Source organism: Erithacus rubecula (assembly GCF_903797595.1).
Source record: "Erithacus rubecula genome assembly, chromosome: 5".
Classification (NCBI taxonomy): Eukaryota; Metazoa; Chordata; class Aves; order Passeriformes; family Muscicapidae; genus Erithacus; species Erithacus rubecula.
The window spans coordinates 49,941,215-49,969,056 of record NC_136687.1 but is presented as its reverse complement, the minus strand read 5'-3'; the positions used below and the strand labels follow the sequence as shown (position 1 = coordinate 49,969,056).

General features: G+C 38.6%; 1 protein-coding gene and 2 long non-coding RNA genes across 12 annotated transcripts in view; 1 reads left to right on the top strand and 2 right to left on the bottom strand.

The window, feature by feature from the left end:
• Positions 1-27,842, top strand: part of PDLIM5 (PDZ and LIM domain 5) — a 124,995-nt gene that overhangs the window by 78,377 nt on the left and 18,776 nt on the right. For 4 of the 10 annotated variants that reach the window (XM_079306937.1, XM_079306933.1, XM_079306935.1 and 1 more), the window contains exons 8-15: positions 1,791-1,820; positions 3,459-3,593; positions 4,347-4,463; positions 7,786-7,974; positions 8,835-8,921; positions 9,697-9,852; positions 10,688-10,816; positions 18,919-19,070. In XM_079306937.1, coding sequence (XP_079163063.1) covers positions 1,791-1,820; positions 3,459-3,593; positions 4,347-4,463; positions 7,786-7,974; positions 8,835-8,921; positions 9,697-9,852; positions 10,688-10,816; positions 18,919-19,070 — 995 coding nt within the window. Of the gene's footprint in view, positions 1-136; positions 1,171-1,790; positions 1,821-3,458; positions 3,594-4,346; positions 4,464-7,785; positions 7,975-8,834; positions 8,922-9,696; positions 9,853-10,687; positions 10,817-18,918; positions 19,071-27,842 lie in introns of those variants that run through there. The other 6 variants (XM_079306938.1, XM_079306939.1, XM_079306940.1 and 3 more) reach the window with 6 other exon arrangements.
• Positions 98-1,784, bottom strand: LOC306802534. The gene is made up of 2 exons (XR_013774393.1): positions 328-1,784; positions 98-290 (listed from the first exon to the last, which is right to left on the bottom strand). It is a non-coding gene; the product is annotated as an uncharacterized lncRNA (long non-coding RNA).
• Positions 3,058-4,348, bottom strand: LOC306802535. The gene is made up of 2 exons (XR_013774394.1): positions 3,720-4,348; positions 3,058-3,679 (listed from the first exon to the last, which is right to left on the bottom strand). It is a non-coding gene; the product is annotated as an uncharacterized lncRNA (long non-coding RNA).

Sequence of the window (27,842 nt, the reverse complement as noted above, 5' to 3'; positions counted from 1 at the left end):
CTAACACTGGGTCCAACTTTTTGACAGAGAGGAAGGCAATGCAATAGGAATAGTGCATGGAGTTTGCATGCTCACTTGTGAAACTGCTTAAGACAAACTTTCTCTCTTATTTTTCTTCTATCACTTCTTTCCACAGGGAAAAGGTTCCCATCCACGTCCTTAGCCCTAAATATACAAAATTACGTGACTGGCACCATGAAGTCTCAGCACGTGTTCTTAATGTCCAGTGATTTTACCCAAGTTGCAAAAGCAAAATACAAACACTTCCTTCCTTTCTTCTTTTCCATCTGCTTTGCAAAAAACAAAAAAAAAAAACCAAAACAAAACAAACAAAAAAAAAAAAAACAAAAAGATGAAAAAAATGAAAAAAGAGAACATATTTCAGTAGCCTTTCTGCGAGAGAAATTCTAGCCTTTTCTATACTTTTCTAACACTTTCCTACTCGTGTAAAAAATGGGATGAAGATGTTTTTGTGCTAATCATTAGTTGACAAAAAAATCCATATTTAAAACTTAACAACTTGGGTGGCTGAATCTCCCAATATGGGGGGAGGAGATGGCTGTTTCAGTTCTTTTTTCTGCCTTAAAGAAATAATTTGCTGAGTTTAAGTTACTGTAGGCTGTTAGAAAGCAGAAAATTTTGAACAAATCAATAAGAAATTGTGTTACATGATTCTGGGGCTGGGGGAAGAAGATGAAGAGGGGATTGTATGCATTTATTTCAAATTATCATACCTACCAGGAAAATTATCTTTCAGCAGGTCAATTTTAGACTGGTTGTAAATGTTTTACGAAGTACAGCAAGAAGAGAGACTGCTTTTAAGCAAAGAAAAAAAAAAAAATTATGTTCCGATGTTTTGAATTGAAGTGAAAGCTCAATATAATGATTCTGCTGCTTAGACTAGTATTATGTTCGTGTTTTGGAAAACTTAACAAAGACTAATTGAGCAGAATGTTGCTGTGTAAGAGCTTCAACACATCTAGCAGGGACAAGATTAGAACAGTAGTATTTATTTATTGCACAGTGAAGCTTATAGGCTTTCTCATGTTTATGAAAGCTTCACAACCTTATGGTTCTCCTGTAAAATAATGTATTATAGTAGCTACACATCCATTAATTTATGCATTTTGAAGCTTGAAGAGTATTTTAATAAAAGTTGCTTTTATCTTAGCTCTGTCTGTTTTTCTTTTGAGTCTCTTGGACTCCTTGAATAATCTTCTCATGCATGGGGCTGACATTTCATTGCACCTTCACTGCCTATAGGAAGAGAAACAATTATATCCCAGCTGCCTAGTAGAAACAATCTGAAGTGTTTAAAACTAGCCCAATATTTTAGTTCCTGATCATCTTGAAAATGGGGTATGTGTTTGTGTTGTTGAAATTTACATGAGATTTGCAGGAATCAATAAAATGCTTGACCCTTAAGGGAGTAAGAATTATAAGAAGTGAAACTTTCTTTCGGCTTTTGCAGCACTTGTTGAACCAGATAAAGTTTGAGACCTCAGAGGTGATTGTGAAGCACTTGTAAAATCCCAATTTCTCACAAATGCTCAATGACAACCATTGCAGTTGGTTTGGGTTTATGCAGCTGACTTACACGCTCCTCTGATGGAGTTAGTCTTGTGAACAGATGCAAAGAAGACTTGACGGGGTTGTTTTTTTTCCCCTTGCACAATGTTGGAACTTGAGAGGACCTTTGGAACTATTTTATGTTTGAGTTTCCTTTTCAGATGGTTTATGCTGCTATACAGTACTGCTGTAGCTTATGGTATTTGTCATTTTATCCTTAGGAAAAGGCAAACAGAAAATGGAGATTTCAGGTAATAGATAAGTTGTCTAACACTAACAGTCACCAATGTGGATGCCTAGCACTGCACAGATTTGCCCTGGTACTGATGGCCCAAGGGATATCACATCTTGCACACTCCTTGGGTTAACTCCTTAGGGACAGTAGGGGAAAACTTTCACTTCAATAATTTCACTGAAGAGTGTTTTGATGAGAAGTGCCAATCAGTTTAATTTCCATGCCTCCTCCATCACATAACTTGGCAGTGAATACTTGTTACTAAACCCAAGTGTGTTACTAAGTGCACATACACCACAATATAACAATTTGATAGAGTACTGCATAATAAAGTGGGAGTGTGAAGTAGTATATTCAAATTGTTCTGCTGGTTTTATATAATTTCTTTATGAACAGAACAAAATGTGAACATTTCAGAGACCATCAATGCAAGGAAAACCATGAAAGGTTGGAAGAGTTATCACTTAGAGTCTCTGTAAAGGTTTCTTTTTAAGGATAAATGATTTGACCTTCAGGTATTTTTATGTTCTGGAGATGTCCCTAGATAATATTTTCATGTTGTTATTAAACTTACCATTATGTTTATGTCTTACCAACTCTTATCCTTTTGAAGGGTGAGTTGCTGTAGTGAGAAATAGAAGAATAAACCGTCTCTAAATAATTGAAATAATAAAAACCTTTGTTTTGAGTAAAATTAAACATAGTCATAGAGTCTGTCTTTTAAGGATATGAGAGCAGTTTGACAGAGACTCCCAAATGACAAGTTTTCTATACATTTATTGTTAAAACACCACAAGTGTTTAACACAAAACTGTTTTATGAATGTGTGAAATTTACTGCTTGGAAGATGTCATCTCTTCACCCAGAACTTGTACAGAATTTACTGGTATTAAATTTTGGCCTTTTTGTTACTGTTCCCAAAAATGGGCCACTTTTTCATTTGTATCTGACAAACACGCCCTAACCCATGTCTGATTCCCAGAATATATCTGATCTTTGATAACATATTATGAGTGGTTTTTTATATAAACAAATAAATTTAAATTTTAGAGGTCTCCTAGAAATATCAATATGACAGTGAAATAGAAACTTCTGTTTCATCAGTGGTCTTCAGTAAAATGTCCCAGTTTAATAATACTCAGCTTTTCAGGCAGGCATTGTCCAAGACAGATGTTTTGTGTGGTTTTTGTTATTGTTTATTTTTAGACTGTAACCCACTAGGGATTTTTGTTTGGCTAAAATAGATTTTTCGCTTCAGCAGCTGAAAGGACAGGAAATAGAGAGCCTTAATTGAAATTTGTGGAGTGCAGCTTTTAAACCAGTTACTTAAAATTTAGGCAATGTCTGACCTTTGTATAAAGTTATTATGTTTTAGATTCTTTCTGTTTCTGCAGTACCCTATTTCCAGTGATTTTTGGGTGGTTTTAACGTTCACTTTTAACCCTCTCCTTTTGAGCAACCAGGTCTGGATTTAGTTTTGGCCTTAAATTGTAGAGTCAATTTATTGTCTTGAGTGAGGATTTTCCAGATTTGTAGTTCAGTTGATCCACAGCAACTGGAAAATATTTGTCCTACTCTTGATCAGTCTTGAAACAATCTGTCACAAAATCATGTATTTATTTTTCTCTCCCACATGTCATAAATATATGTAAAGCATACCTGCAGATCTACCTGATGGAGCAGGAACCCAGGATACCTGTATTAATTTGAATAAAAACTCTATAGCTACCCCAGCTTTGGAGATGCCACCTGCACCAGAATTTCCATCCACACCTTTACCACCTATGAGGTCTGATCCCTGGTCATTCTTAAATCTGTCCAATAATTTTCAGCACTTAAGTCTCCCTACTTTAATAAGATACTTAATTCTGCATACTAACATAAGGAAAAAAAAGGAAATGCCTGTCCCTGTGACTAATTTAGTCTGCTCAAAATTTATTCTTGTGATTGCTCTCTACCTTGTAGTTTACCTTTTGTGTATTACAGTGATATGTCTGGCAGGTGCTTATCTTCAAGTACAGTAATTTTAGACAATATTTTCTAGATTTTTTTTTCCTATAACAACTGAATCACAGAAAGGATATGAAAAATATTGAGAAATACATAGTGTAATGTTCACAAAGCTAACACAACCAAAAAGGTGTAGCAAAAATCATAAAGCTTTGGAGTGAATCCCACTAGCCCTTGTCACTTTCATTATTTTCTAAAGTTGTTTTCCATCACATAATATAATCCCAAATACATGTGTTTCATCTTTGTAAGTGTCCAACACTACTTGGCTGAGTTTTAAAGCAGCAGGACACACTCTACCTTCACTGAAAGTGTGATACTTCTTAAGTGTGTTTTGCACCCTTTTATCCTCTTAATTGTATTTTACTGTAAATTTTTTTTTGGAGGATTTTTTGGGGTTTGGGTTCTTTTTTTCTTCTTAGTTTACTAACACTTCCATGCACAGTGTTTCCTGTTCTGCATACTATTTTAATGTACATTAAAATTCTCTTTCTTTGTGTGTCTTCACTTGGTTTTATTACTGTGATTGGAGTGAAAACAATGCTAGACCAGAACCTGCAGCTGCTCTTTTGCCAGTAGCAGATTCCTGCCCTGGCAGTGTCCCCCTTCCCAGAATTTCTGACCATATTGCTGCACCAGCTCCTGCAAGGTAAATCATTCACAGGGATTTTGATTCAGTTAACAATCTATCCTATTTTAGCCTGGATTTGTCAGTCTTGGAGGAGAGAGGGTTGTTTGTCATTCACTTAAAATAAACTTCATTAAGCTGCTAGGGATTTTCCTGGAAATGGTAGGAGGGGAAAGGAGAAAAATTAGATGAAAACAAGGAAATTCATAACAGTCTCATGGATACTATTTAAAATAAAATACAATATTTAGTGTATGCGTGCTATCAGTGGGCATCCTCCCTGTCTTGGAGCAGCTTTTCACTGGTCTCAACAAGTCAAAAGTGAGTATGGATTTAGAAATATAAAAGTAATTTTCTAAAATGTAGGTTATTTAATTTGTAGCAGTATTATGCTGTGATGCAGTCACAGAAAGCTAGGAGAAACATGTCACTGGTCCTGGGTAGTTTTACTGGCACTTACCTTTGCAAATTGCTGGTTCTTTGGAGGTCATCTATGACCTCTACTAGACAGCAACAGTAATTTTATACAAAAGACAGCAACAGTAGTTTGGAGGGTGATTGATTGTTACTGTTACCAGAGGTCAATAACATTTTCTGACGGTTTTTTTCATTGTGCAGTTGAGTTCCAGATAGCATGCACAAGCACAAAGCCATAACACGAAACAAAGCTGCTCCTGTAAAAATGAGAATTAAATGAACAGTGCTTGGTCCTGCCAGGCACTAGATAGACATTCATGCTTGAATAAGGCAGGAATATACTGTTGCCTGCACCTGTGTGGGCTTTCTAGTGTTGAAAAACTAATACTAAGATTTGGAATTGACCAGTTTTAAACCTTTAAAGCAGTATTCTCAGCTAGCTGAGAGACAAGGAGAAATCTGACCTCAAAATAAAGTCAGTTTTGGTGTCTTCTGAGGACATTTTTGTTGTCTGGGAGAAGCAGCTGTGTTCATAAGTGTATTGGTTTTGGTTCACCAATTTGAGATTTCAGGAAATTTACACAAACCACCACATGAGCTTAGGCAGGAAGGGATGGAAGCTAATGGGCTGGTTGGGTACCTTCATGGTGACATTTGGTTTGAGCCAGTGCTGTAAAGATTTGGTTGTGATATTTTCAGCAGCAAATTCTCTCAAATCAACAAAAATGAAAAATGCACACAGAAGATATGTGACAATGACTTTTTTTGAAGCAGAAAACTTGAGATGAAAAAGGCAGTGAAAAAATGTACTGCTTCAGTAATTGATTTTCATATCTACCAGCGAAATTCCAGTATAATTGCACCTACTTGCCCCATCCATGGATGTGTTCAAGGCCAGGTTGGATGGAGTCTGAGCAAAGTCTGGTGAAAGCTGTCCCTGCCCACAGCAGGAGGGTTGGAAGTAGATGACCTTTAAGGTCCCTTCTAATCCAGACCATTTTATGATTCTGATGAGCTATAGATGCCTTGCAGATACCACTGCAGCTGTTGTGTTGAGTACCAAGGAGTCTTCTCTAAATTCTAGCTCTGCATCTGAGTCCAGGCAAAGAAAATTTTAAATCTAATCTCACTCAAGACTTTTGGCTCTAAATTTTGTTATTTGAAAAAATTAACCTAATAAGAGAGCAGCATTAAAATGCTTTAAAATCTGAAAGGCAGCTATGTTCAGGATGTGAGCCAAATTATTTTTACAAATACAAAAGTAGATGGTGAGAATTTTCTACTCAAGAAGAGCAGAAATTGGAGCAGTTTCTGCAGAGCTGTAGAGGGAGGGTTTAGCATTGGGTGTGGGAATGCGAACAAATTATTTGATACAGTTCTGTAGTCTAGATTCTCCCCTGAACTGAGAGGTCATCAGTGTAGCAACTATAGTTGATGCTTATATTTTATTACTGAGCAGATGTTGTTGCTTTTATAATGCTCTTTTGAGTGGGAAATACAGCAAATCTGATCTTCAAACCTCCTTTTTAGTAAAATGGCATCTTTTGGAAATCTGCATGGAGCAATTAATGAGTGCCATGTCAGGCCTTTAGTAAAGCAAAACTGGGCCATCCAAGAGTGAGTAGACTTGCTCTTGCTACTGAAGCCTTGCTTTGTTTTCAAGGACTGGCCTAGGTCCTTATTTTCCAAATGGGCTCTATCTTTTCTTGACTGAAGCTCTGTAACCATCAGGAAAGAGAAAGCTTGCTGTGAAATGTATGGAGGATCTGGATTTGATTTCTAGATTAAAGTTAAGCGAGCTGCTTATAAGGTAGACTCCATAATGCTTTTTTATTGTAGTTTTAGTTCTTCATTCAAGGCCTTAAATAGTTGACTGTCTATATAACCAACTGTAAGTTTATAGTGTATTATTACTCTATTTCATATATGTGATGTCCTCCTGTAAATTTTACAGTAAAATATTTAAGAGCAATTACAGCCTTTCAAGAAAGTTGCTAAAAGTCATCTTAAAAAGTAATCCTGGTAGCATTATACCATGTAAAACACACAATCTACCACTTTCAGGTGGAGTGTATGGCTAATATAAAACAGATGCAATGCCAACAGGTCTTTAGATTGTATTTTATATACATGCTTTTTACAGTCATTCTGACCTGCTACCATATTTTCTTTTAATTGAATTATTCCTGATAAAAATACGAAGACTTAGTGATAAGTAATAATGGGTATTAGTCCTGATTTTTGTTACGTACTTTCTGATAAGTGGGCAGCCAAGAACATTCTCTGCAGAAATTGTAGTCTGGGAGAAGAGGAGATCTCAGGCCAGCCGTACTAAAACTGTCAGAGTTTTTGGTTTTTTCAGTTTGATGAAAAGCAAGAGGAAGTAAAATATGGGAGAGAAATATTGCTCTCTTATGCTGATTTTTACTTGTCCTTCTGCTTTCTTTTTTAATATAGAACTTTTGTTTGTGAACCTTTTGGAAGTCTTAGGCAAGTGTACGCCTCATCTTCCCTTCAATCATTACAGTTTTAAATGCCAGCAGCCAAGTAGCCTCAGTGTCTGAAGTGTTGTCTCCTGACACTAGGCAGTTTCTTGTGTACTGATTATGCTCTTGTTCAAGTTTGTTACCCCTTAAGTAATTGTCCAAATAGTTTGGTTTTGTGGTTAAACAAGTGCTCAAGCTTTAGCTTTAAAAATGCCTCAACAAATTGTTTTCAGCATGGTCTGATTCCCAGGGCATGAGTATTTGGTTCCTACAGAAGAAGGTAAAAAAGCCCTCATCTGCTACTCACTCACTCTTCGTAGAAAAGATGCAAGATTACTAGCTAGAAAGAGTTGTCCATGGCTACTTTGTATTTTTAATCAAATGAGAAGTTCTCTGCATATTGACTCATTATAATTACTGCTGAAATTAACATCAACTAGGAAGATACCTATGCCTGCTCCAGATGCAGCCAGCTGTTTGCCAGCGGATGAAGCACCTCCTGTGCCCAAGACGTGTGCTGTGGCCACACAGACCCCCGAGTTCCCCCTGCCTGCTGACCCAGCTGGGGGGCTGCCTTCTCCAGCCCTGCATGTGGGAACAGCCCTGGGGCTGCCTCCTGCCCTTGCCAGGTACATCCAGCCAGCTGTGTTAGAGAGGTGCAGTCAGAAACTGTGATTTTACACACATTGAGTCACTGAGAGGTTTGGTTTGGAAGGGACCTTAAGGATCATTTAGTTCAAATACTCCTGTCATAGGCAGGGACACCTCCCAGTAGACAAGATTATCAGGACCTCATCCAGCCTGAAGGTGAACATTTCCAGGATTGGGGTGTCCACAGCTTCTCTGGGTGACATTTTTCCAGTGCCTCACCATCTTCATAGTAAAGAATTCCTTCCTAATACCTAATTTCCTCTTTTAGTTTAAAGCCATATAGTTTCACCTGGTTCTTTTTTTGGTGATGATGCTGTCAAGATGGAGCAGCTTAAAGGTTTCCTGACCCTCATAGTGCTCTGTCAGTTTATATAGCAATTAGAAATTCAAGTAGTTTTTTAGGCAAAATTTCTAAAAATAATTTAAAAATTAAAGCAGCCTTTCAATGGGGGAGGAAAAGCACTCATGGGTAGGAGAAAAATTCAGTAGGGTTTCATTGCCAGAAGTTGGTGACATGAGTAGAATATAGTCATGCTTGCTACAAAATGTGTGTTTGTAAATTGTCCAGTAGCCCGGAGTTTCCAGAGGGGAATGCAAACTTTAATTGTGTAGCCATGGGACATCCAGAATATAAATCTTTACCAATAGGAACAGAAAGTGCTTCCCTCAATAATTAACACTACTGGATACCTGAAAATACCATACCTGCTTTGTTTGTTTATGGGTAAAGATGGATTTAGAAAAAAATTTAAATTAGCTACTGAGCTTTAGGTAGTATTGCCAGAGGTGTAATAAGTGTTTGATTAATGATTTCTCTTCTCTTGCTGCTTTTGGGCAGGCATGAAGCATATCTGCCTACTTATGAAACAAATTCTTTCAATAAAATCTCAAGCTTTCAGTCTAAATCATCTGTAAGTCATACAAGGTAAATCTTTTAAAGTGTATCTACACCAGACTGCTAGGTGTAAACAAGGTATTCAGGCAGTTTTTTTGCACTTATATCTGGGAAATGACATATAGTCAGTGTAGGTATTTGGTGTGTTCTGTCCATCTTTGTGGTTATTTTAATAAATACACAGCAATTTGGTGGATAATCTTGAAATTTTAAAATAAAAATCCAAGTTAGAGTGTAGAAATTGTAGGAGTTATTTTAGAGCCAGCCCAGTTTTTTTCATGTATTTTTTTTTCCTGTTCAAATTTATTTCCACCTGTAAAATAAGTAGAGAGAATGAAAAGGGATTTACATGCTGAATTTGGTGAGGGTTGCTAAAAGTGGACCTGCAGAAGTTACATCAACAAGTACTCCAGTTTTTTATGTTCACAATTTATTATGATAAAGAGGATAAGGTGAATGATCTTCAGGGCTAAGTCTGTCCACACCATTGAGACTTTAATGGATCCGTGTGGAGAGTTCTGAGCCCTGGTACAGTGGGAATGACCTAGGCACGCATGCAGAGTCTGTGATGAGGAATTTGAAGGCTGACATGCTAAACGCTCACTTGATGAAGGGAAAGTTTTATTTGTGGGTGGAATCAAAACTGCTGTTCTCTATATTAGTATTCAAGTCTCTCACATATTGTCTGATGTCTTTCTGAGCTGGAAACTTCCATAACTTTCCAGTGGTTAATGTGGTCTGGTGTTGTACTGTATCTGTGTCAATCTTTCCTACTTTCTCTGTTTTCTCCTGTGTTGGCTCAAAGCTTCTGCACTGCAAAAGTAATGCTGGAAGATCCTTCGGGAAATCTGCCGATCCTTGGACCCTCTCCTCCTCCAGTTCTTTCTCCTTTTGAGCAGAGATCAAAAATTAAGAGCATGGCTGCTGCTGCAGTGTCTGCTGCTATTGCTGTCCGGGCCAGGTAGACATCAACTTCAAAAGGAATGTTTTATAGGTTGGTTTAAGGAGGTTCCAGTTCACACAAGAATAATTGGTCCCTGGCAGGGTTGTGAAATCAATCGGCTCTTTCACAATAGTGGGCAAGTCATTAGAATATGTCCAAAGCTCCCTTGCCCTATTTAAAACTTAGCTGCTCTGAACGTTGGTGAGTAATTCTACCATTCTGTTCATCATGATACCTGTTTTACAGTTCAGTTAGTAAATTAACTGTAAATAACATCTGTGTTATGGGAGTGACAAAGAATAGTCTGTAACTTTGAGGAGCTTTTTGATGCTTGAAAACAATAGCTTGCTGAGTTCCATCTAAATCTTTACTGTATTGCTTTTTATAAAAACTTGCTTAGAGCAAACATTTTGACAAGTTTTTCAATCATCCATTCATATCAGTGACATATTTTTTAACAGGCAATAATACCCATATAGAAATACCCATATTTCTAAATTACATAGATGTCCTAGGGTGCTAATAAATGATATGCATTAGAAAGCATACACAACATCAGGAAACTAAAAAAGATGAAAAGGTTTTCTCACTACTTTTTATTTTACTTAATGGTAAAAATATATGAAAAACATGCTTCTTGCACCTTAGTGGGCTGTTTTGTGCCTCCCCTGAATTGTGCAGCCTCCACTTTGTAGGCTGCCTGTTTGGACATAATTTCTGCATCAGTTGTCCTGGGTTCAGTTTCCCCAAACAGACTTTTCATAAGGGATTTTGGGTTGTCAGTGTTCCCAGCCATGCTGAGCTTGGTGTGGTCACCTCGTGTGTTTATGGGGTCTTTTCACACACTCGCTAGACTGTCCGAGCCCAGTGCCGGCCGCTCGCTGCTGGACGCCCTGCTCATCACGCCTGTGGCCAAGCCTCTGCAGCCCAGCGCACCCTCCAGGAAGTCCACCAGTGCTCTGGAGTTGCTAAAGAGCAAGAGGTACTGCCCAGCTGTGGTGTGTGGGTGGCACTTAGGACTCACAGGGAGCTGGCTACTCCTTCAGAGCACATTTCTGTTGTCTGCATGCCTGTGCCTGTCCTGGTCTTTGACACGATGGCACCAGCTCCGAGCTGTGCTGTTTTCATCTCTTTGCACAGCTAACGTGCACTCTGGACCGACTGATGGTGATGTGCAAGTCCACTGTACTAAAGCAGAGGTTTCCTTTCCTCACTGGCTTCAAGTGCCCCCTCATATGCATGGTGGTGCTTGTGTTGTGTCATGAGCCTCTGAGGGAGGCAGTGTCACTCCGCAGAGGCAGCTGGAGAAGAAACAAGAGATTCTGCCTTGAAACTTCTGTGTGGGTAAATTATTTGCCACAGTTCTTTGAGCAACTGTCACGTTAAGCTATTTCTTTGAAGCTCACTTTGAATGTATAAAATCAAATAACTGGCATGCAGGCCAGCAAATGACTATTTAAAAATTATTTGCTGTCTAGGCCCTTTGTTCCAGCACTGATTCTGTTCAGTGCCCAGGACTGTTTGTTCTCCTTTCCTGACCGCAGCGATGTTAACGCTTCTTTCAGTGGAAAGCTGCTTTTATGACTTCAGCTGCACAGGCAGCAGTCTGCTTGGTTATTTTACAGGCAGTGTGCATTAAATTGTGCTAAGGAAGAAATAATCTATGGGTTTTCTTGTACCTATTTATATTTTCACAAGAGTTAGACCCTTCTAGAGATAAGGCCCAACTCTAAGTAGGGCTGAGATCCACTTGATGTAGAAACTTGTGTTGAGTAACAAGTATTAGTTCTTTTTATTCTGTTTCATGGCTTCCAAGGTGACCTCAGTCTCTAGAGAAGGCTAAAGTAGCCCTTATGTCAGGGAGGAGAGTACTACAAAAGTTTGTAAGATACAAAGCATGTTTATTTGTATCAAAATTCCCAGTTTGTAGCACAACCACTTTGAAAAAGATAAAAATGGAACATTAACAGAATTATAGTGATACAATGCAACTTAAAATAACAATTGTGTATTTACTACTCAATGATCTTACTAGAAAACCTTTTATGTATGCACCGAAGGAGAAAACCTCTTGAGGAGTTCTGATACCTGTCTGTGCACTACTGGTGAAGGCCAGGTCATGCTATCAGCAAGACTTTAGTGTGGTGTTTGTTTGGTGATACTTTAGTAGAGTGAAAAAAAAATCTCTGATTTCTCTTTTCTTTTTTTTTTTTCACTCATTGATGTTCATTGTTTATGGCAAGTGAAGGTAGATTATTACATTAATGGAAACTTTCTCCTTCCTGAATCTGTAACTGGCTTTCTGTTTGTCCAGTGCTTGCTCACCGTATGGGGGGAAACTCTCCTGGTGTTCAAGATTTATTTTTGGAGATGCACTCAGTGTTGGGATTCCCAAAGTGTCTCCATTCAGTTGCTGTCCCTTGCATGGGACATGTAAGTACATGGGGCTGTGTGTTGGAAAAGGCAGAAAAGAGTGGAGAACTGTTTTCATTCTTCCACAGTTGAAGTCCAGTTTTGGAGGGGCTTAATCTCTCTTTCTCTTCCAACTGACAGAGCTGGAGAGAGATGTGCCAGGGAGCCAGAAGGTACACTGGGAGTACCTTCTGCCCAAAAGACCATATCAGTATGGGATATATCAAGATTCAGGTTGAATGGCCTGAAATAAATATCCATGGATTTTTAGGGGGTTTTAAAGGTGACCTTTAAACCTGTTAAAATTGAATTTTCTGTTAAGATGTTGCAATTGCCAGGTTATCCTGTTTATTCAGGTTGTTGCCAGAAGGCTGTGGGATAAGGTGATAAAGGAAGCATATGATTTTTCAGGCTGTTAGGGATATTCCAAACAGGAAATGATCTAAAATTTGGGACACGTGATGTAGCAGTATAATTAGTCTGAGAATGCTCTGCATAAAACTGCATTTTAAAAATAATTTTTCCAGGAAGAGCTAGTGTTGCCCTGAAGATAGCATACAACAAAGAGGGTAATGATTTCTGGTTTCCATATTCTATTTCATCCTTACTCCTGAGCTGCTGGCACTGCTAAGGAAGGAGAGGTTACCAGTAGATGGAGCCAAATAAATGAAACTTCGTGCTGTTGTCCTGTTAAATGAAGGACCACAGCCTTTGCAATATGGCTTGAGAAACACATAAGGAAAGGAGATGAAAGAAGATAAATGTAGTGTCAGTAACTACATATTGCTACTCAATTTCAGCAAAGATCAAGCAAAATTTATCAATTATGTCAGAAAAAAAGATAATAGATTTGAGAGAAATGTACTCATTGAGTTTGCAACTAGGTATGAAAATGTCTTTGCATTACAATCCATCTAGTGACATACTGTGATATGTAAATTAATCTAATGCAAAAAAAGTTGTTTTAAGTGGCAGCTCACTTCATCCTACAATAAAATAGTTGATAAGAAAGGAGAGCTGAAATCTTACATTCATAACTAAAGAGACAAGTATACAACAGAATGCAGTAGACTAGTTCAAAAGAGCATTTGGCTCAACCAAGAAAGCCAAGAAAATAAACTGCTTTGGAGTTTTCTGGCTCTTTTGTATCTTTCATAATTTTCATGAAAAGGTAATGATTCTATTTTAAGGTAGCTTAGGCTTCTTTGTATTGTCTCTGGGGACAAAATCAGGAAGTTTGTAGCTATAACAAAGGCAAGGTGTTGATTCTGTTCTGCAGTGAAGTTCCTCCAGAAATATTTCCCTTTTATCCCTTTCACTTCACTGTCTCTGCTCCAAAAAGCTGGTTGTCTTAAACTGCTCTGTACTGGATAGGTGCCAGAGTACTTGACCTTTTTCTGACTTAGTAACTGGCCTGGAGTGGTGGTGAACATCCACACGTTTTTCTTCCCCACCAGGTTCCTCTGTAATGGGCTTTTTTTAGGGTGTGTAACAGCTATGCAATCTTTCACTAAGCTAAGTGTTTCATCCTAATGGCAACAGGGACAGCCTTGAGTTTATGGGGCTTGTGTGTTTTTTAACAAATGACACATATGTAGCACAGGAAATGATGTATTTAAAATTTTGTATGACCAAGAACTGGAGCTCTGCCTTAAAATTAAATCTCAAGGTAGAAACACTGAAATTTTGGGAAACACTAGCAAGAATGGGTGTTGACAGCCTTTTCGGTTTTGGCATGGCTTTTGCTTTATCTTCCTGGTACTCTGCTACATTCAATTCCTTTTAAAAATGGTCATCTGGTCTTGTGAGATGAGCACTAGAGTTAACTCTGAGAGAATACTTACTCTGAAAGGTGCTTTGAGTTATTTCTGTGTATAGAGCACTGATTGCAGATGGGCTGTGTGCTCCCTCCCTGTAATTTGATCCAGAAATACCTCCACCCTGATGTCTTTCTCTGCTCTTTCTTTCTATTACTTTATTTTGCTTTTCTTCTTTTTTTTGCAAGATACTGGAGCATTGCTAGGTTAAGATGAAATGTAAAAACTGATTTACAGCATGGGTTTGTAGGAGGGATGGGAACACGGTCAGCATTCAGTGCTTCTTGTCTTCTGTTTCTCTATTTTTACACCAGAAAACCCTTGTAAAAAGCCTTCTGCATTTCCCTTGTCCATGGAGTTTTGTCATCATTCTTATACCTACCATTTTCTGGTTTTCTAGTTATATTTTTTCAGCTATTGTGTATTTTGACATTGGACAAAATGCAGCACATGACTTGTATAACAAGCAATTGAGACCTGAGATGCAAGTCACAGAATTCCTGGCTGTCTGGAGAAAGCATTTGCAAACTCTCCCTTAGATACTGCATGACCTGTCCTGTCAGCAGATTTCCTGACACCACAGGGGACTTGTTCCTTACTGCCATAGTTGTTCTGGACAACAGAACAAGTTAGTTTAACAAGCTACTTAAACTATCATTTATAGCTACTGATGTTACCAGACTGAGCACAGGGCTCAACTGATAATTTTTAGAGATGGGTAGCCAATATCTTGTCCGGCCAAATCCCTTGAACCTGCTTGAGAAAGTCCAAGTGACTTGGCCCTTGCTGTCACTTCAGTGCTCTTATAAGTTACATGACAGCAAGTTCAATTCCTTTTCAGTTATTTAGTAGGTTCTCCTTTGGCTGATAACAATATCTCCATTATTACCTTCCCTAAAGTTTACGTGAAGAAATTCTGGGTAGCATTGTATAGGAGTTGCCATGGAAGGATGGAAGGAGGTTTAAGCATCTGTAGTTCCAGACTATTTGTTTTTCTTACTGCTATTTTTGTTTGGTTTTTTATTTCCTGGGGTTCTTTTGGTTGGTTGGTTGCTTGCTTTTTTGGTGTTTTTTTGTTTTTGGTTTGTTTGGTTTTTTGTTGGTTTTTTTTTTTTTTTTTTTTTTTTTTTTTTGAGGGGAGGGCTGGTTATGGGGGATTTTGTGGGGTTTTTGAGGGAAGGAGAAACATTAAAACCTCTAAATACATTCAGAAGGATTTTCCAGTGCAAATTTCTTAAAAAGCCTCTGAAATGTGTTCAGCCTGGTCTCTGAAAAACTGGTGCTTATATCATGTATGACTTGGACCCACTTCCTCCCTCACAGGAGGAAGAATTACTGCTTGTTTTTTCTAGGGTTTTTTTCCCCAGTTTCCACAGTGCTTTTGGAGAAAGGGTAAATCTGAGGAGCCTTTTGTGAGCTCTGAATAAAGTTTGCACTAGTACTGGAGCCATGTATTCCCCCCAAGTCTCCCAGCTGGCTCCCTAGAATTTTGTTTGTTTCCCATATACACGCTTACTTTGATAAAATAAGGCTGCACTGTGTGGTAGGAGCTGTTCTCCATGGAATTTCAGGCGTGTCTGTTAAGTATAAGCTAGCATATGTAAAAAATAGAGGTGTCTTTGGCTTGCTTCTTTGCCAAACATTTTTCTTGGGCTGTTTTTGCAATCTGTTTCCCTTGCAACACACTTCCAGAATTACTTTGATTAATCTTCCCATAGCTTATTTATCAAACTTCTCATGGGTTTTTAGGACACAAGACTGAGTCTGACAGACTCGCATTTCACCATTCCTTCATTCTTGCAGTGTTAAAACCCCATTCCCAAAGGTTGACAGCAAAGCATTCACAGCTTGCAGGAAATGTTGGCTTGCAGGGATGAGCTGCTTGGTTGCATTAGTTTTCATCATGGAAAACTTTGATTTTACTGTAAGTATTCATTAGGTGAAGAAGGAGTAGTTTAAGAGCTATGGAACAGAATCAATATGTTAATGCTAGTGGCAGAAGGTAGGTGTGTCATTAATAATATTGCAAGTGTTCTGACATCAAAATGTTCTTGACCTGCAGCTGACCTATGAGTGTCAGCTGGGGAGTCTGAAAAAGTACTCACACAGACCTTAGTAAATACATAAGGTTTATCATTCCTCCCTCAGCTTCCCAGTGACGACACTGAAAAGCAGGTGGGACCTCTCTTACAAAATACATTTATTTTCTTGAATTTCAGTACATTTTTTGGTCTCTTCAAATCCCATATTTTCTAGATGGTGAAACTTGGATCATCATTTTCTCATATTCTAGTGAGTTGCAGAAGAGTAGTGGGGCTAATTGTGGGCATTATACAGCTACTTGTAGAAGAAAAGTGCACTTCTGGAAAGATTAATCACTATATTTGTAAAGTAGGATAGCAATAACTGGAGTTTGAGTGTTTCTCAGTGTAGAAAAACATGAAGTAAAGTGTTAAGGAATTAACCTCGCAGCATGAATTTGAAGTTCAACATTTAAAAGGTTGAACCTCTTATAAGTGAGATGCTTCTGGGGGTGCAATGCATCTTTCAAAGTGAGACAAAGGTGAAGCTGTCTTTCTACAGAGAACACATGCAGTCACAGCCAGGTGATTGGAGGCTGTAATTCCAGAAAAAATGTGCACTATTTAATGCTGCCTGCCATAGGTGGGCAATACTGCAGAGTAGAGACTTGCTAAGCTGCAGTAGCAGCCTGCCTATTAAATAAATACGCTTGAGTTTGTTCAGTTTTTGCTTTAAGGAATCAGAAGTTTCGCCCTGAGGCCAGCAACATCATCTCTTCAGAGTGATGGTTTCAGGCTCTTTTTCTTGGGAAGCTTCTTGCTTGAGGCTCCTGGCACATAAACTTCCAGAGGTGATAAAAAAAGAAAAATCAGAGGTAGCTTATACCTATGTTTATAATTGTCTTTTAGTTTGGGATCATTAGAATTTCACCTAATTTCTAAATGAAAGCCTGAGTGTCTCCAACAATTCTCTTGCTTCAGGAGCTGGCATGCCACATCATTCACAAGCCTTAGAATTCAACCACAAAAATGGCAACAGTGGAGTTTACAATGAGCATTGCAATGAGCCTCCATCAGAGTCTGCTTCCTTGCCATCTTCTCCCTGGAGGGTACCTGTTCTGCTTGTCTGAAATCCATTTTTGCTTGTCAAGTAGCCTCTGCTGAGTCAGCAGGATTTTCTTATTTGTGACTGATGATTTGTATTATTTATGACTTACGTGTTCCAGACAAAGGCAGTAAAGAGGTGCTAGGCTTGAGAAGTTATTTGACAAGCAGTAATGGGCCTCTTGGATGGAGAAGGAGGAAACTTTCCTTTTTTAGCACCAACAGTGTTAACACGGAATTCTTAAAGTTGCAGTGGGGCTCTGGCCTGGAATGTGTTTGATGGGTTGCATGTCCAATATATTCAACAGCACAGAAGGATGTTTCTGTAACAGTGAAGTTGCAGACATGCACTTTTTTCATTGTGGAAGCCAATCCTAAACTACCTTGTCATTTTCAACCACTGCTGCTGCTTCACATCAGGGGGCACTTTCCTATCCTTTTTCTGTCTATGTTAGCACTTTTATGCCCTGTGTCTCCACTGCTTCAAAATCTTCCTGTAGTAAAGACTGGGAACATGAGTCTCCGAGGAGTCCAACATGTACCCTCAATGCCTCCATTTGAGCTATACAAGTGGCTTTAAATATCTTTTCAAGATTTGAAGAGGATGGAATGCAAGGTCTCACTTTGTGCTTCTCTGGGCTTCTGCACACTGTGTACAGCAAATCCACCAGTGCCAGTTCAGCACAGTTGTTTCCAAGTGCCTGCAATTGCCATAGCTGTTACTCATTAAACTGAGCATTCAGATTTATTCTACAAACTGTTAATAACTTATTTATCCCTTACCCGGAAGAAGATTTTAAATGCATTAATTATTTACTCTGTGAATCTAGAGACAAAAAAAAAAAAAAACAAACACGGTTATAAATCTGTGTTTTGGCCTCATGGTGTGTTAAAGTTGTTGCATGTCATATGGGCAAGGCAATACTGTACATGTGCAACTCTCATAAAGTAAAAATAGCTCGTGGATTTTTGCTTTACAAACTTGGCACAATCTGTAAGTCTGGGAATGACCCCAGTGAAAATACGCATGGTGCACATGTGCTGTAAATTTGTTTTTTTCAATAGAGGAAAGAATATAAGGCTTCTAGTGTGTTATTGATAGATTTCCAAATTGTGCAAAATATGTTTTTGGAATAGTTTTTAATGCATGTATTTGGCTCTTAATTTCATGATTTTGGTGTATTTTTGTTTTGTAAATTACCTTCATTAGTAATTATTCCTCTACTTTGAATATTTTAAATAAAAATATTTATTTTCAGCTTTCCAAAGGCAAGTGAGAAACAAAAAATTTCCTTGCTAGCCGTGTAATTAGTGGCTCCTTGCACTCCATGTGAATTGTGATTAAGTTCAGTTTTCATCCTGTATGTTTTTAAAGAGCTGAAAAAGTTCTTCCAATGCTTAAAATATAAAAGCAACTATTAAGTGGTCTAACGAGGCAATATAAAATATTCTGCATGTTGCTTAATGACTAAAGAAACTTGCAACTGTTTTAAAATGAAAATTGTGAAGAGGTTGAGTTGACTATATTGACTTTTGGCAGACTTACTCAAATGTCCAGTTCTTAGAAAGCAGCTTAGGTGTGTACCTACCACAGCATTGTTGGTGATGACAGACCAGTGGGTGCTGCATTGTTGCACTGGGGTGAGGGAATGGCACTCCACATCTCCATTTCACAGGTTGTCCTGTTCTAGCAAGAGGCATTTATTTACTCTTCCCTCATTTCTGAACAGTGATTCCCTGGGAGCTGCCCAGCCTGCCCCAGTGAGGAGCCAGGACAGCGTGGATGTGCGACCTGCTCCTGCCAGCACCACGCCTGCCGCAGTCCCCAAGCCAACAGCACCCCTGGGTTCTGCCAAGGGCTGGCAGCCTCCAAGCCACGCAGGTAACTTGCAGAGAGGCTTTTTCTTGTTTGCCTGGAGACCTTTGGATGGCTCAGAAAACAAACTTCACCTTGGGTGTAAAAACAACATACTTCAAATGGCTGTTTGTGGGTTTTGAGTACAGGCCAGTTTGCTTGGAATAGAGGAGAAGAAAAACCAATTTAGTCATTTTAGTAAACTAGTAGCATTTAGTAAGTAGCCTCATAGATGTAATTGGTTTCACAAACAAGCATAATTAGTTGCCTCACACCTCTATTGAAGGCATTTACACCAATCAGTTATGTGTGTATACACCCCACAGTTTCATCTTGGTGCTTCTCAAGTGACTGTAGATTCAAGCATATTCCATGCTATCTCAGGTAGGAACATTGACATACATTGATATTATTGATATACATGTGTTTTCCAATGGATCTTTTCAGAAGTATTAACTAATTTTTAAAAAAAATATAAAAAAGGCTGAAGCATTAGAGTGTTTATGTATTTGACATCTGTAGGTTTTATTTGAGCAGGATGCTGGATTATTACATGGGTTTGTGTTACAGAGATTTGTGTAAAAGTTCTTACAAGGGCAATTCACATAGCTACTACCTTTGAATGAACTTTGGTGGCTTTGAACCCACACCAGAATGTAAAGCTGGAAAGCATTCTGTTTTCTTTATGAGCACTCCTATGTTATTAGATAATACAGATATGTTTATATGTGTAACTGTGTGCTTAGATTTTCATAGTATTACATGTATTAGTTACTTGGGTATGTTTTTTAAGCTGAATCAGTCTTTGGTGCTGAATTAAAATCGTTTAGTAATTTCAAAGGATCTATGAAATCTGTATTATTAATTAAGGTTTAACTTCAGATTTTTCTTGCTGGTATGAGATGAATAGTCTTGCTTCTCTTTCTGACACAATCAGTTACTCTAAATAGCTGTTTGTTTTTGTTCTGTGTAAGAGTTTTCCCTCTACAGAAGTACATCCAGTCCTGAAATGGAGCTATAGAAGCCCTGCCATAAAAATAAAGAAAAAAACCCGATGTTAATGCTGCGTGTTTTATAATGGCTTTGGCACTTCTGTTTGGATGGCTGCTGTGGTTGGTAACAAGTTGGTGTGTTTTGGTTGGGCTGTGCAGTTCTGTAGGAAGCCTCAAGATGGCGATGCACTGTCACTGCTGTATTTTCCTGGCAAATAGTGAGTGCTAATGAGGGCAAGGTAAAGACTTCTTAAAGTTTAGGTGAGTTTAATTCTAGCTTTGTTATACTTCTTTGAGTTAGCTGGCATTGGAAAGGAAAAAACCTCAAAATGAACAGTAACAACAGAAGCCCCAACATTTTTTAAAGTTACATTTTTGGTAGTGCGTGTGTTTAAGGCAAACTTTTGTGGGAAGTCACAATCCTGCATTTTTCTATGTTACTGGTTGTACTTTACATTTGGTATAACTTTCTGTCTCAGCAAGTGATGAAATATTTCACTTGCATGGAAGTCACTCATCAGTTTGGGGTTTCTGTCATACCACACTCATTTTTAGTATGCTGGTAGGTGTTTCACTGCTAAATTTTACCAATGTACACTAGTATTAGTAGGAGTCAAATGTTTGAAATAGCTTTTATTTTCTTAAGATTTTCATAAAGGAGAACGATTTAAAGAGATTAATTAAACGACATTAGATTCTGTAGTACTCTGAAAATCTATGCCTATGCTCTTGCCTAATGTGAAAATCTCTTGTTTTTTACATCAGAGATACGTAGGCAGGTGAGAGGGAAAGCCAGACAGAGAATTTTTGATTGTTATGTTCCAGAACAGCTTAGAAAGTTGATACTGGTAGAGAAGCTGGTGGAAAGAAATGGTCATGAGGATGTCACCTTTGTGCTATCTTGATGAAAGGTTCTGAGATGCACTCCTTAAGTTCCGAAGAACCAAAGCCATTATCTCTCCCCAGAAATACTGGGGGAAATAAAAGCTGTAGGAGAAAGAGGTGTTGAAGACTCAGAGTTCCCTAAAATTGAAAGTACAGGGAAGAAAATGCAGCAGTGTAAATGGCAACTGCCCAGGAATTACCAGGGTGGGAGGAGGTATGATGTCCCAGGTGCCAGAGGAGCTTCAGTTGACATTTGCATCTTAGGAATACAAAGTCACCTATTGCCATGGGAAGCCAGTCTGCTTGTCCCCTGTAGGTGGAACAGTAGTCAGGCAGGTAAAACTGTTTCAATAATTGAATGTTTTGATAAAACTATTCACATATTGAAGAAAAAGAAAGACTATAAGTGTTTCAGAGAATGCTTGGACTTTGGTTCTGCTATTTTGTTTGCAGTCTGTGAGCAGAAAGTTTTCCTTAAAGTAAAATTGCCAGTTCCACAGGCCAAACAAAATTTGGCTTTGTAGGCCACAGGCCTGACAAAGTTTTAGAAAAAAAAACCCCCTTTGATTTCATAGCTGAAGTCTACCTTAGGAAATAATTAGAAGGAAGATGCAGTCTTATGTAAATGTATAGTAGTATGCTATTTATAGCAGAAATGTATTGGGAGCACAGTTTTGTAGCTCTGATACCACTCACCCTTGTAATGAGTATTGTTTATAACACCAAGTTGTTTCCAAAGCAAAGCAGACATGTCATAGGATTCTTTTTGTGCCTGGGGAAGTTGTAAGATGCAGATTGATGGTGTGGCATGAAGATTACCAGTGATTTTATTAAGTTGTCTAATTACAGAGATATGTCATTTGGGTAGACAGCATCTTTTTGATTATTAGCTGGAATATCTCTTTCTCATATAGGCCACCCAGAGAATACCTTTTTTTTTTTTTACATTTTTAAAGTGAAAGTACTATGGCTTTTTTTTTTAGCTTCAGTGTAGTGGTTTGAGGTGATTTGTCTCAAGGTGTGAGAAGGATTTTGTTGTGACATACAAGCTATATCATGACCTGGCAACAAGATGCTCCAAAGTTGAGTGGCAGATCCAGTGATCCTGGAGATGCTTCAGGGACTGGCTTTCTCTCTGCAGAAGTCAGTCATGATCTGAGTGGATCTCCCAGGTATATTACAGGATTCCTCACTGGTTTGCTAGGGGAAATGAGGAATGGCTGCCTCATGCTTTATTTTAAGGCATGGGTAGGAAGCTCAATAATCTTCAGGCTTTTTTCTATTGTTGAAACACACTGTTACTGTGTGTTATGTATGCAGACTAGAATTTATGATAGTTCTTACTTCATTTTTGTTGAGCCATGAAGCTCTACTTACCTACCAGAAGCAGAAAATGTTTACAAGATTATATTAAATTCAAAGAATGAAATAACCCAGGGCATCCTGGCTATATTGCAGTGAGCTATTCTACTATTTGATAACTATGACTCTACACTTAAGTAGGATTGCTCACCCCCAAGGAACCCCAGAGCATTTTTTAGTGCTGGGCAAGGACAGGGTGCACACACAGGAATGGCTTTCACTCACCAGTGCCATGCAGCCACCTCATGGGTGAGAGATGACAGCTGCTTGTCAGCATGCCATAGCACTCCACAGCAACTTGAAAAGAAGTGAAGAGCACTGTGGCAAATTGAGACTGGCAGGACAATTTCAGAAGGTATAATTGCCTGGTAAGCACAGCTACACCAGCTGGAGTTAGTCCAGGAGACATGCCATTCTCATGGAGGGTGCAGCAGGATCTGTGATGGTCAGAAGTGTTTGGAACTTCCAGTGTTACATTTCTCATGTGAAATTACCTTCTTTTCACTGTCAGCTTTCAAACAGTGCTGCTGGGGGGTGAGCTGCTGATGCATGGGAACTGTAGGGGCTGTGTGCCAGGCACAGCACTACCAGTCCCACACCTGCCTTCCAGTAGAGGAGCTGGGCAGGCAGCATCCCTCTTGCTTGCTGGGGTCCCGTGGGATGGCAGGGGGCCTGTGGGGAGCTGCTACAGCTGGTGGCCAGAAAGGCTGGTTTGCTTCTTGGAAAGGAGAATTTCATTGCAGTCAATGCCCTTTGTTCCTCCTAGGCTTTGCAGCTGAGTTAGAAGAATGGGATGGGAAGGTTTGTGGTAGAAGCGTTCAAAGCTGGTGTGTTAAGTGACCCTTTACTCAGATGTACCAGTTTCATTATTCCCAGGGTCTCTCTCAGCCTGGTATCACTGGGATATATAATCCCCTTCCAGCAGAGCTGCTAGGGAATGTCAGCATATTTTGCAATATGCACAACTGTCAGTTGCCTAATCCTGAGCAAGCACATGTGTTAAGCACATGATCCCTTCAGCAAAGGGAACACACTTAGAAACTGGCTGCAATCACATAAAAAGTACTCCCCAGTCACCTTTTTTAAAAAATTGTGCTGTTTCTTTGAAGTTGTTTTCGTGTACTTGGTAGGCTTGCATTTACCTTCTCTAGAGTTATCCTAGCATTCTTGCTACATATCCCATTTTTTATATCCCATTCCTGCAATATAAAAAAAAAAATTAAAGCAAAAGAGAGTGCAACCCTGTTCCTGGGTATAGCTTGACATCCTGCTATACTGGCAGTTGAAGTCTTCGTTTCCTTTTTTGCTACTTTTTCTACTTATTTATGTAGAGAAAACGGGATAAAAATGCCAACTATATCAAATTGTGGAGTTTGGCCATCAGGGCAAACAGAATTGAGCTGTGCAGAGGGAGGAGGGCTTGAGATACATTGTGCTATCATGAAATGCTTGTACTGCCACTAAGTCCTTAAGGGATTAAGTACCGTAAAGGGACTGCAGGACTTCTGTCCTTGTCACTTTTGTTTTTCTGTGTTTCATTTGTAATTTCTCCAGCTTCTGTATCGATTCTGTTTATCTTACAGGCTATACAGGCTGGGTAAGTTAAGTTGATAACTTTGGGAGTACATCTGCATGGAAAAAGCAACCAAACTATTGTCCCCATCAGCATGTTCATGAAGTTCCACAATTTTGTTTTTAGGACTCTCTCATACTTACTTGTTTCCTTTGCAGAACAGGAATTTTAAGGCAGAACTATTTGTAGGAGTTCAAGGAGCTACTTGCCCATTGAGGATCATGATCTAAATATGGGGAAGAAACTAGGTTAACACTGCTAGTCATTAAGACAAATTCTTACATTGTTGGTAAGGCTTCTGTTACAAATAGGTCCCAAAATATAGAGTTCCACTGTTTTTCACTGAAAAAGATTGTTAAAGGATGCTGCTCCATGAAGTAGTCACCATTCATGAAAGCAGATAGCCTTCTCCATAAAAGCATTGTGATTGACAGGTCAAAACACAAAACCTTTCTGATCCTGCTCTATGGACTGTAATTAATTTTTCATCTAATCTAAATTATCATATCATCATGTGACAGCAAACCACGAGAGCTTGTTCTTACAAGTTAATTAATGCGAAGTCACTTAGCCAAGCAAAACCCTTTGCAAAACCAGAGTAATTTATAAATGTTAACCTTAACTTGATGGCAGTATGAAATTGTAACTCCTGTAGAGTTGGTGAAAAGATGAGTGTGTTTCTAAGACTTGAATGTTTGTCTTTAAGAAGGGAGAGATCATTGTAATGATGCAGAAATGTGCTGCCTGCTTTTTTGAGACTGAATGGCCTGATGTACCTCAGTACAAGATCTGCTGAATAGAAACTCAGCATTTCTGTTGCAAACATTACCTTAGACAATTTTTCTGTGTTTTGGTTTTGCCAAATTCACGTGCTATTGCACCAAGTTGTGTGCATAAATGAGTTTGGTTTCATTAGTTGGATGGATGCGTATTTCTTTCTGTGCTCCTTTAAACAAAGATACTGAGATTTTTTGGCTCTGTGGTTATTTTACAAACATCAAGTGGGAACATTCACTGACTTCCAAAATTCGATGTTCCTTGTCTTTGATTTGTTAAAAAGTAACTTGACTGACTCACCAGATCAGTTCCTCTCCATTAGCTAGCACCAGCTCAAAGCAGTGATGTGTCCTGTTCTGATGCACAGATGTAGGACATCCAGGAATTGTGCCTAATATTTGTTCAGCAGATGAAAAGTCAGTATTCCTCTGGTAAATGCAGTCTTACTGGAATTCAGTGTTAAACGTGAGCTTCATGAAACTGGCAGATAATTTACATGAGACTGGGCAGACATGCTCTCTGCAGGCATAGTCAAGTTGTTGAGTTCAGAATAGGAACTAAAGACAAGAGAGACAAAACTCTCATCTGTGGAAAGCTTCCAAATGGGTTTCTATACTGCCACTGCAGAGAAATGCAACACTGTAGTACATGACTTCATTTTCTCTTTCTTCTTTAGTAACTTTTTTGATAAAAGCAATGCCAGTTGTGCTAAATTTGTGATGGTATGTGATGTAACAAATCAGGAGGAGACAGGCTGAGTGATCCAAAACCACCATACTCATTTTAATTAGGATGTTTTACAGCTAATTTACCTAAACCTTTCCTGTTGAAATGCTGGTTACTAATGCAGGAACTATTCCCTAGTTGCAGGGGCTGTTGAAATGGGCCCGAGGTGTCACCTGTTTTGATTTTCCACGGGTGCATACCAGCTTTCACCCTGCATTTAAAGACATGATAATGGTTTAATCCATCCTGTTCTGCCTTTAATCAGCAAAAGGAGTTTAGCTCTGATTGTGTTTCCAAGACTTCATAAGAAACAAAAGAAACAACTATGGAATGCAAGGATTGAACTTTGTGTTTGTTGTGGGGAGGTTTTTTGAGGTTTTGTTTTGTTTTTTTCTCACCTTGTGCTTGTCCTGTAGCATTCTGCACTGAACTTGTGTGATTTTGTGCGGGCCTGGAAGTGGATGGGGTGTTACATTCAGCCAGTGCAGTGAGCTGACAGCAGAGCTTTACAGACACGTTGCTTCATCCGGCCATCTGTTTGGTTTTGAGGGAAGAAACAGGAAGATTTCTTGCATTACAGATATATTAAGAAAAGTCAGAAAATTGGATGTATGAAGCTTTATATTTTCCATTTATAATACAGTAGTTCGATTGCAGTGTATAAATCACTGAGTTAGAACACTTTAAAATGAAGTTCTGGCACTCCCACTGCTGCAAGTAGCATTGTTATTTATAGATATTACATGAAGGCTGATGTTATGTTTAAGTGAGCGTTAAACAGTTCAGGCTGTTGTATTGTTGCTACGCACCAGAGAACCTCTGTCAGAGTGACTTTGGCACCACCGCGTATCCGCCTTTCTCCCTTTGTCTTCCAAACCTTTCAGCAGTGTTTGCAGTTATCCATGTGCTCAGCGATGGAACAATCTATTGTTAGACTAACAAGGGCAAAGTCACACTGGGATTTTTAAAAAAGAAAAAGAAAAAAAGGCAGTTCTTTATCCTGCCTAAAAGATTGTTAAATATTAAACTGGCCATACCAAGGAGTTTAGTGAAAGCAAACACTGTGGGTTTGCTAAACTTAAACCTAATAAAGTAGAAAGTTAATAGTCAGGTACAGAGTGTTTTTTGTTTTAGGAAAAAAAAAAAACAGCAATGACAATACATCAATGTAAATCAACAGGGCTTTAGAATGTTTAATTAAAAAGAGTGAAGGTGAAGCCAACAGAACAACAAAATTTGCCACAGATGTCTTCTCATCACTTGACCAAACCTCTCTGGTACTCAGGTCAGAATAGCTCCTGCTGGACTGTGTAATTCTTATAAACTATTCCTTTTATTTATTGACTGTATTTATTTAATTATTTTAGTTTTAAATCTTCAGACCACCCACAAAAGTTGCTGTGCTTTGTCCCATATCAAGCGACAGAGGTGGCAACAGGAAAATATGGGGTGAGATTGTGTCATCAGAAGGCTGATTTCCTTTCCCATTACTAATCAGTCACCATTCGCAATTAAAAATGTACACGTACCTCAACTCATCTTGGATACTGGGGCCTCTATCTCCCCAATACTTCTTGAGAACAAAGCTGCTGATCATATGTGTAAAATATAAAAAGTAAAGTATAAAACACAAACTTCAGGAGAGCTCAGACTGCTTGCCAGGAGTTGAAAGGTTTTCACTTAGATTTGGTGTAAAAATTTGTACTTTCTTTGTCATTCCTCATGTGCCCTGGTAAAATCTTCGTTACAAGGAAAAAAACCACCTGCATCATTTTTCTGGGCCTGATGTTTTTAAATCAAGCAGTTGTGTTTCAATCTAAAATATTTCCAAGGGAATAGGAAAGAGGGTGAGGAATAGAATACATTAAATCAGAGTATCCCTTTCCTCTCTGCAGTAAAAACATCTTGTCCACTGGAGTGTTAAACTTGCTATTGAAGTAGAGGGAATATATGGGAAATGTCTTGTGTTCTATCTAAGCAAGAAAACAAGCCTAATATTTGAAATTGTCTAGCTACAAGAGGAGGAATATTGTTGGGAAAAGTACTGAGAATTCATACAGGTTTAAATGGGGAATTACTAGTGAAGGTTTTTTAAATCAAAAGCCAACCAACTAAACGAGAATGTTATCACCAACAAAAAAATGGCCTGTGGTTGCAGTGGTAATGAACCTTTGGTGAAATTACTGAAGTGTTAAAGGTATGTTTGTGACCTGTGGAAAGACAGAAGTGCCCAATAAAAACTATCATCCTGCTGCTGTTCAGGAGAAAATGAGGAAGATAAAAGGCTGAGGCAATTCAAGCAGTGAGGAAGGGAGAATAGTCTATGGTTTGCAAAAAAAAAAAAAAAAAAGAAAAAGAAAAGAAAGAAATTTAGAAGCTGTAGAAGGTTTACAAAGAAGCCAGTGTATCAAATAAGGTATTTGATATACATATTATAGTACTTTACTGGTGTATTTTCTTTAGTAACAACATGGATCTAAAGGC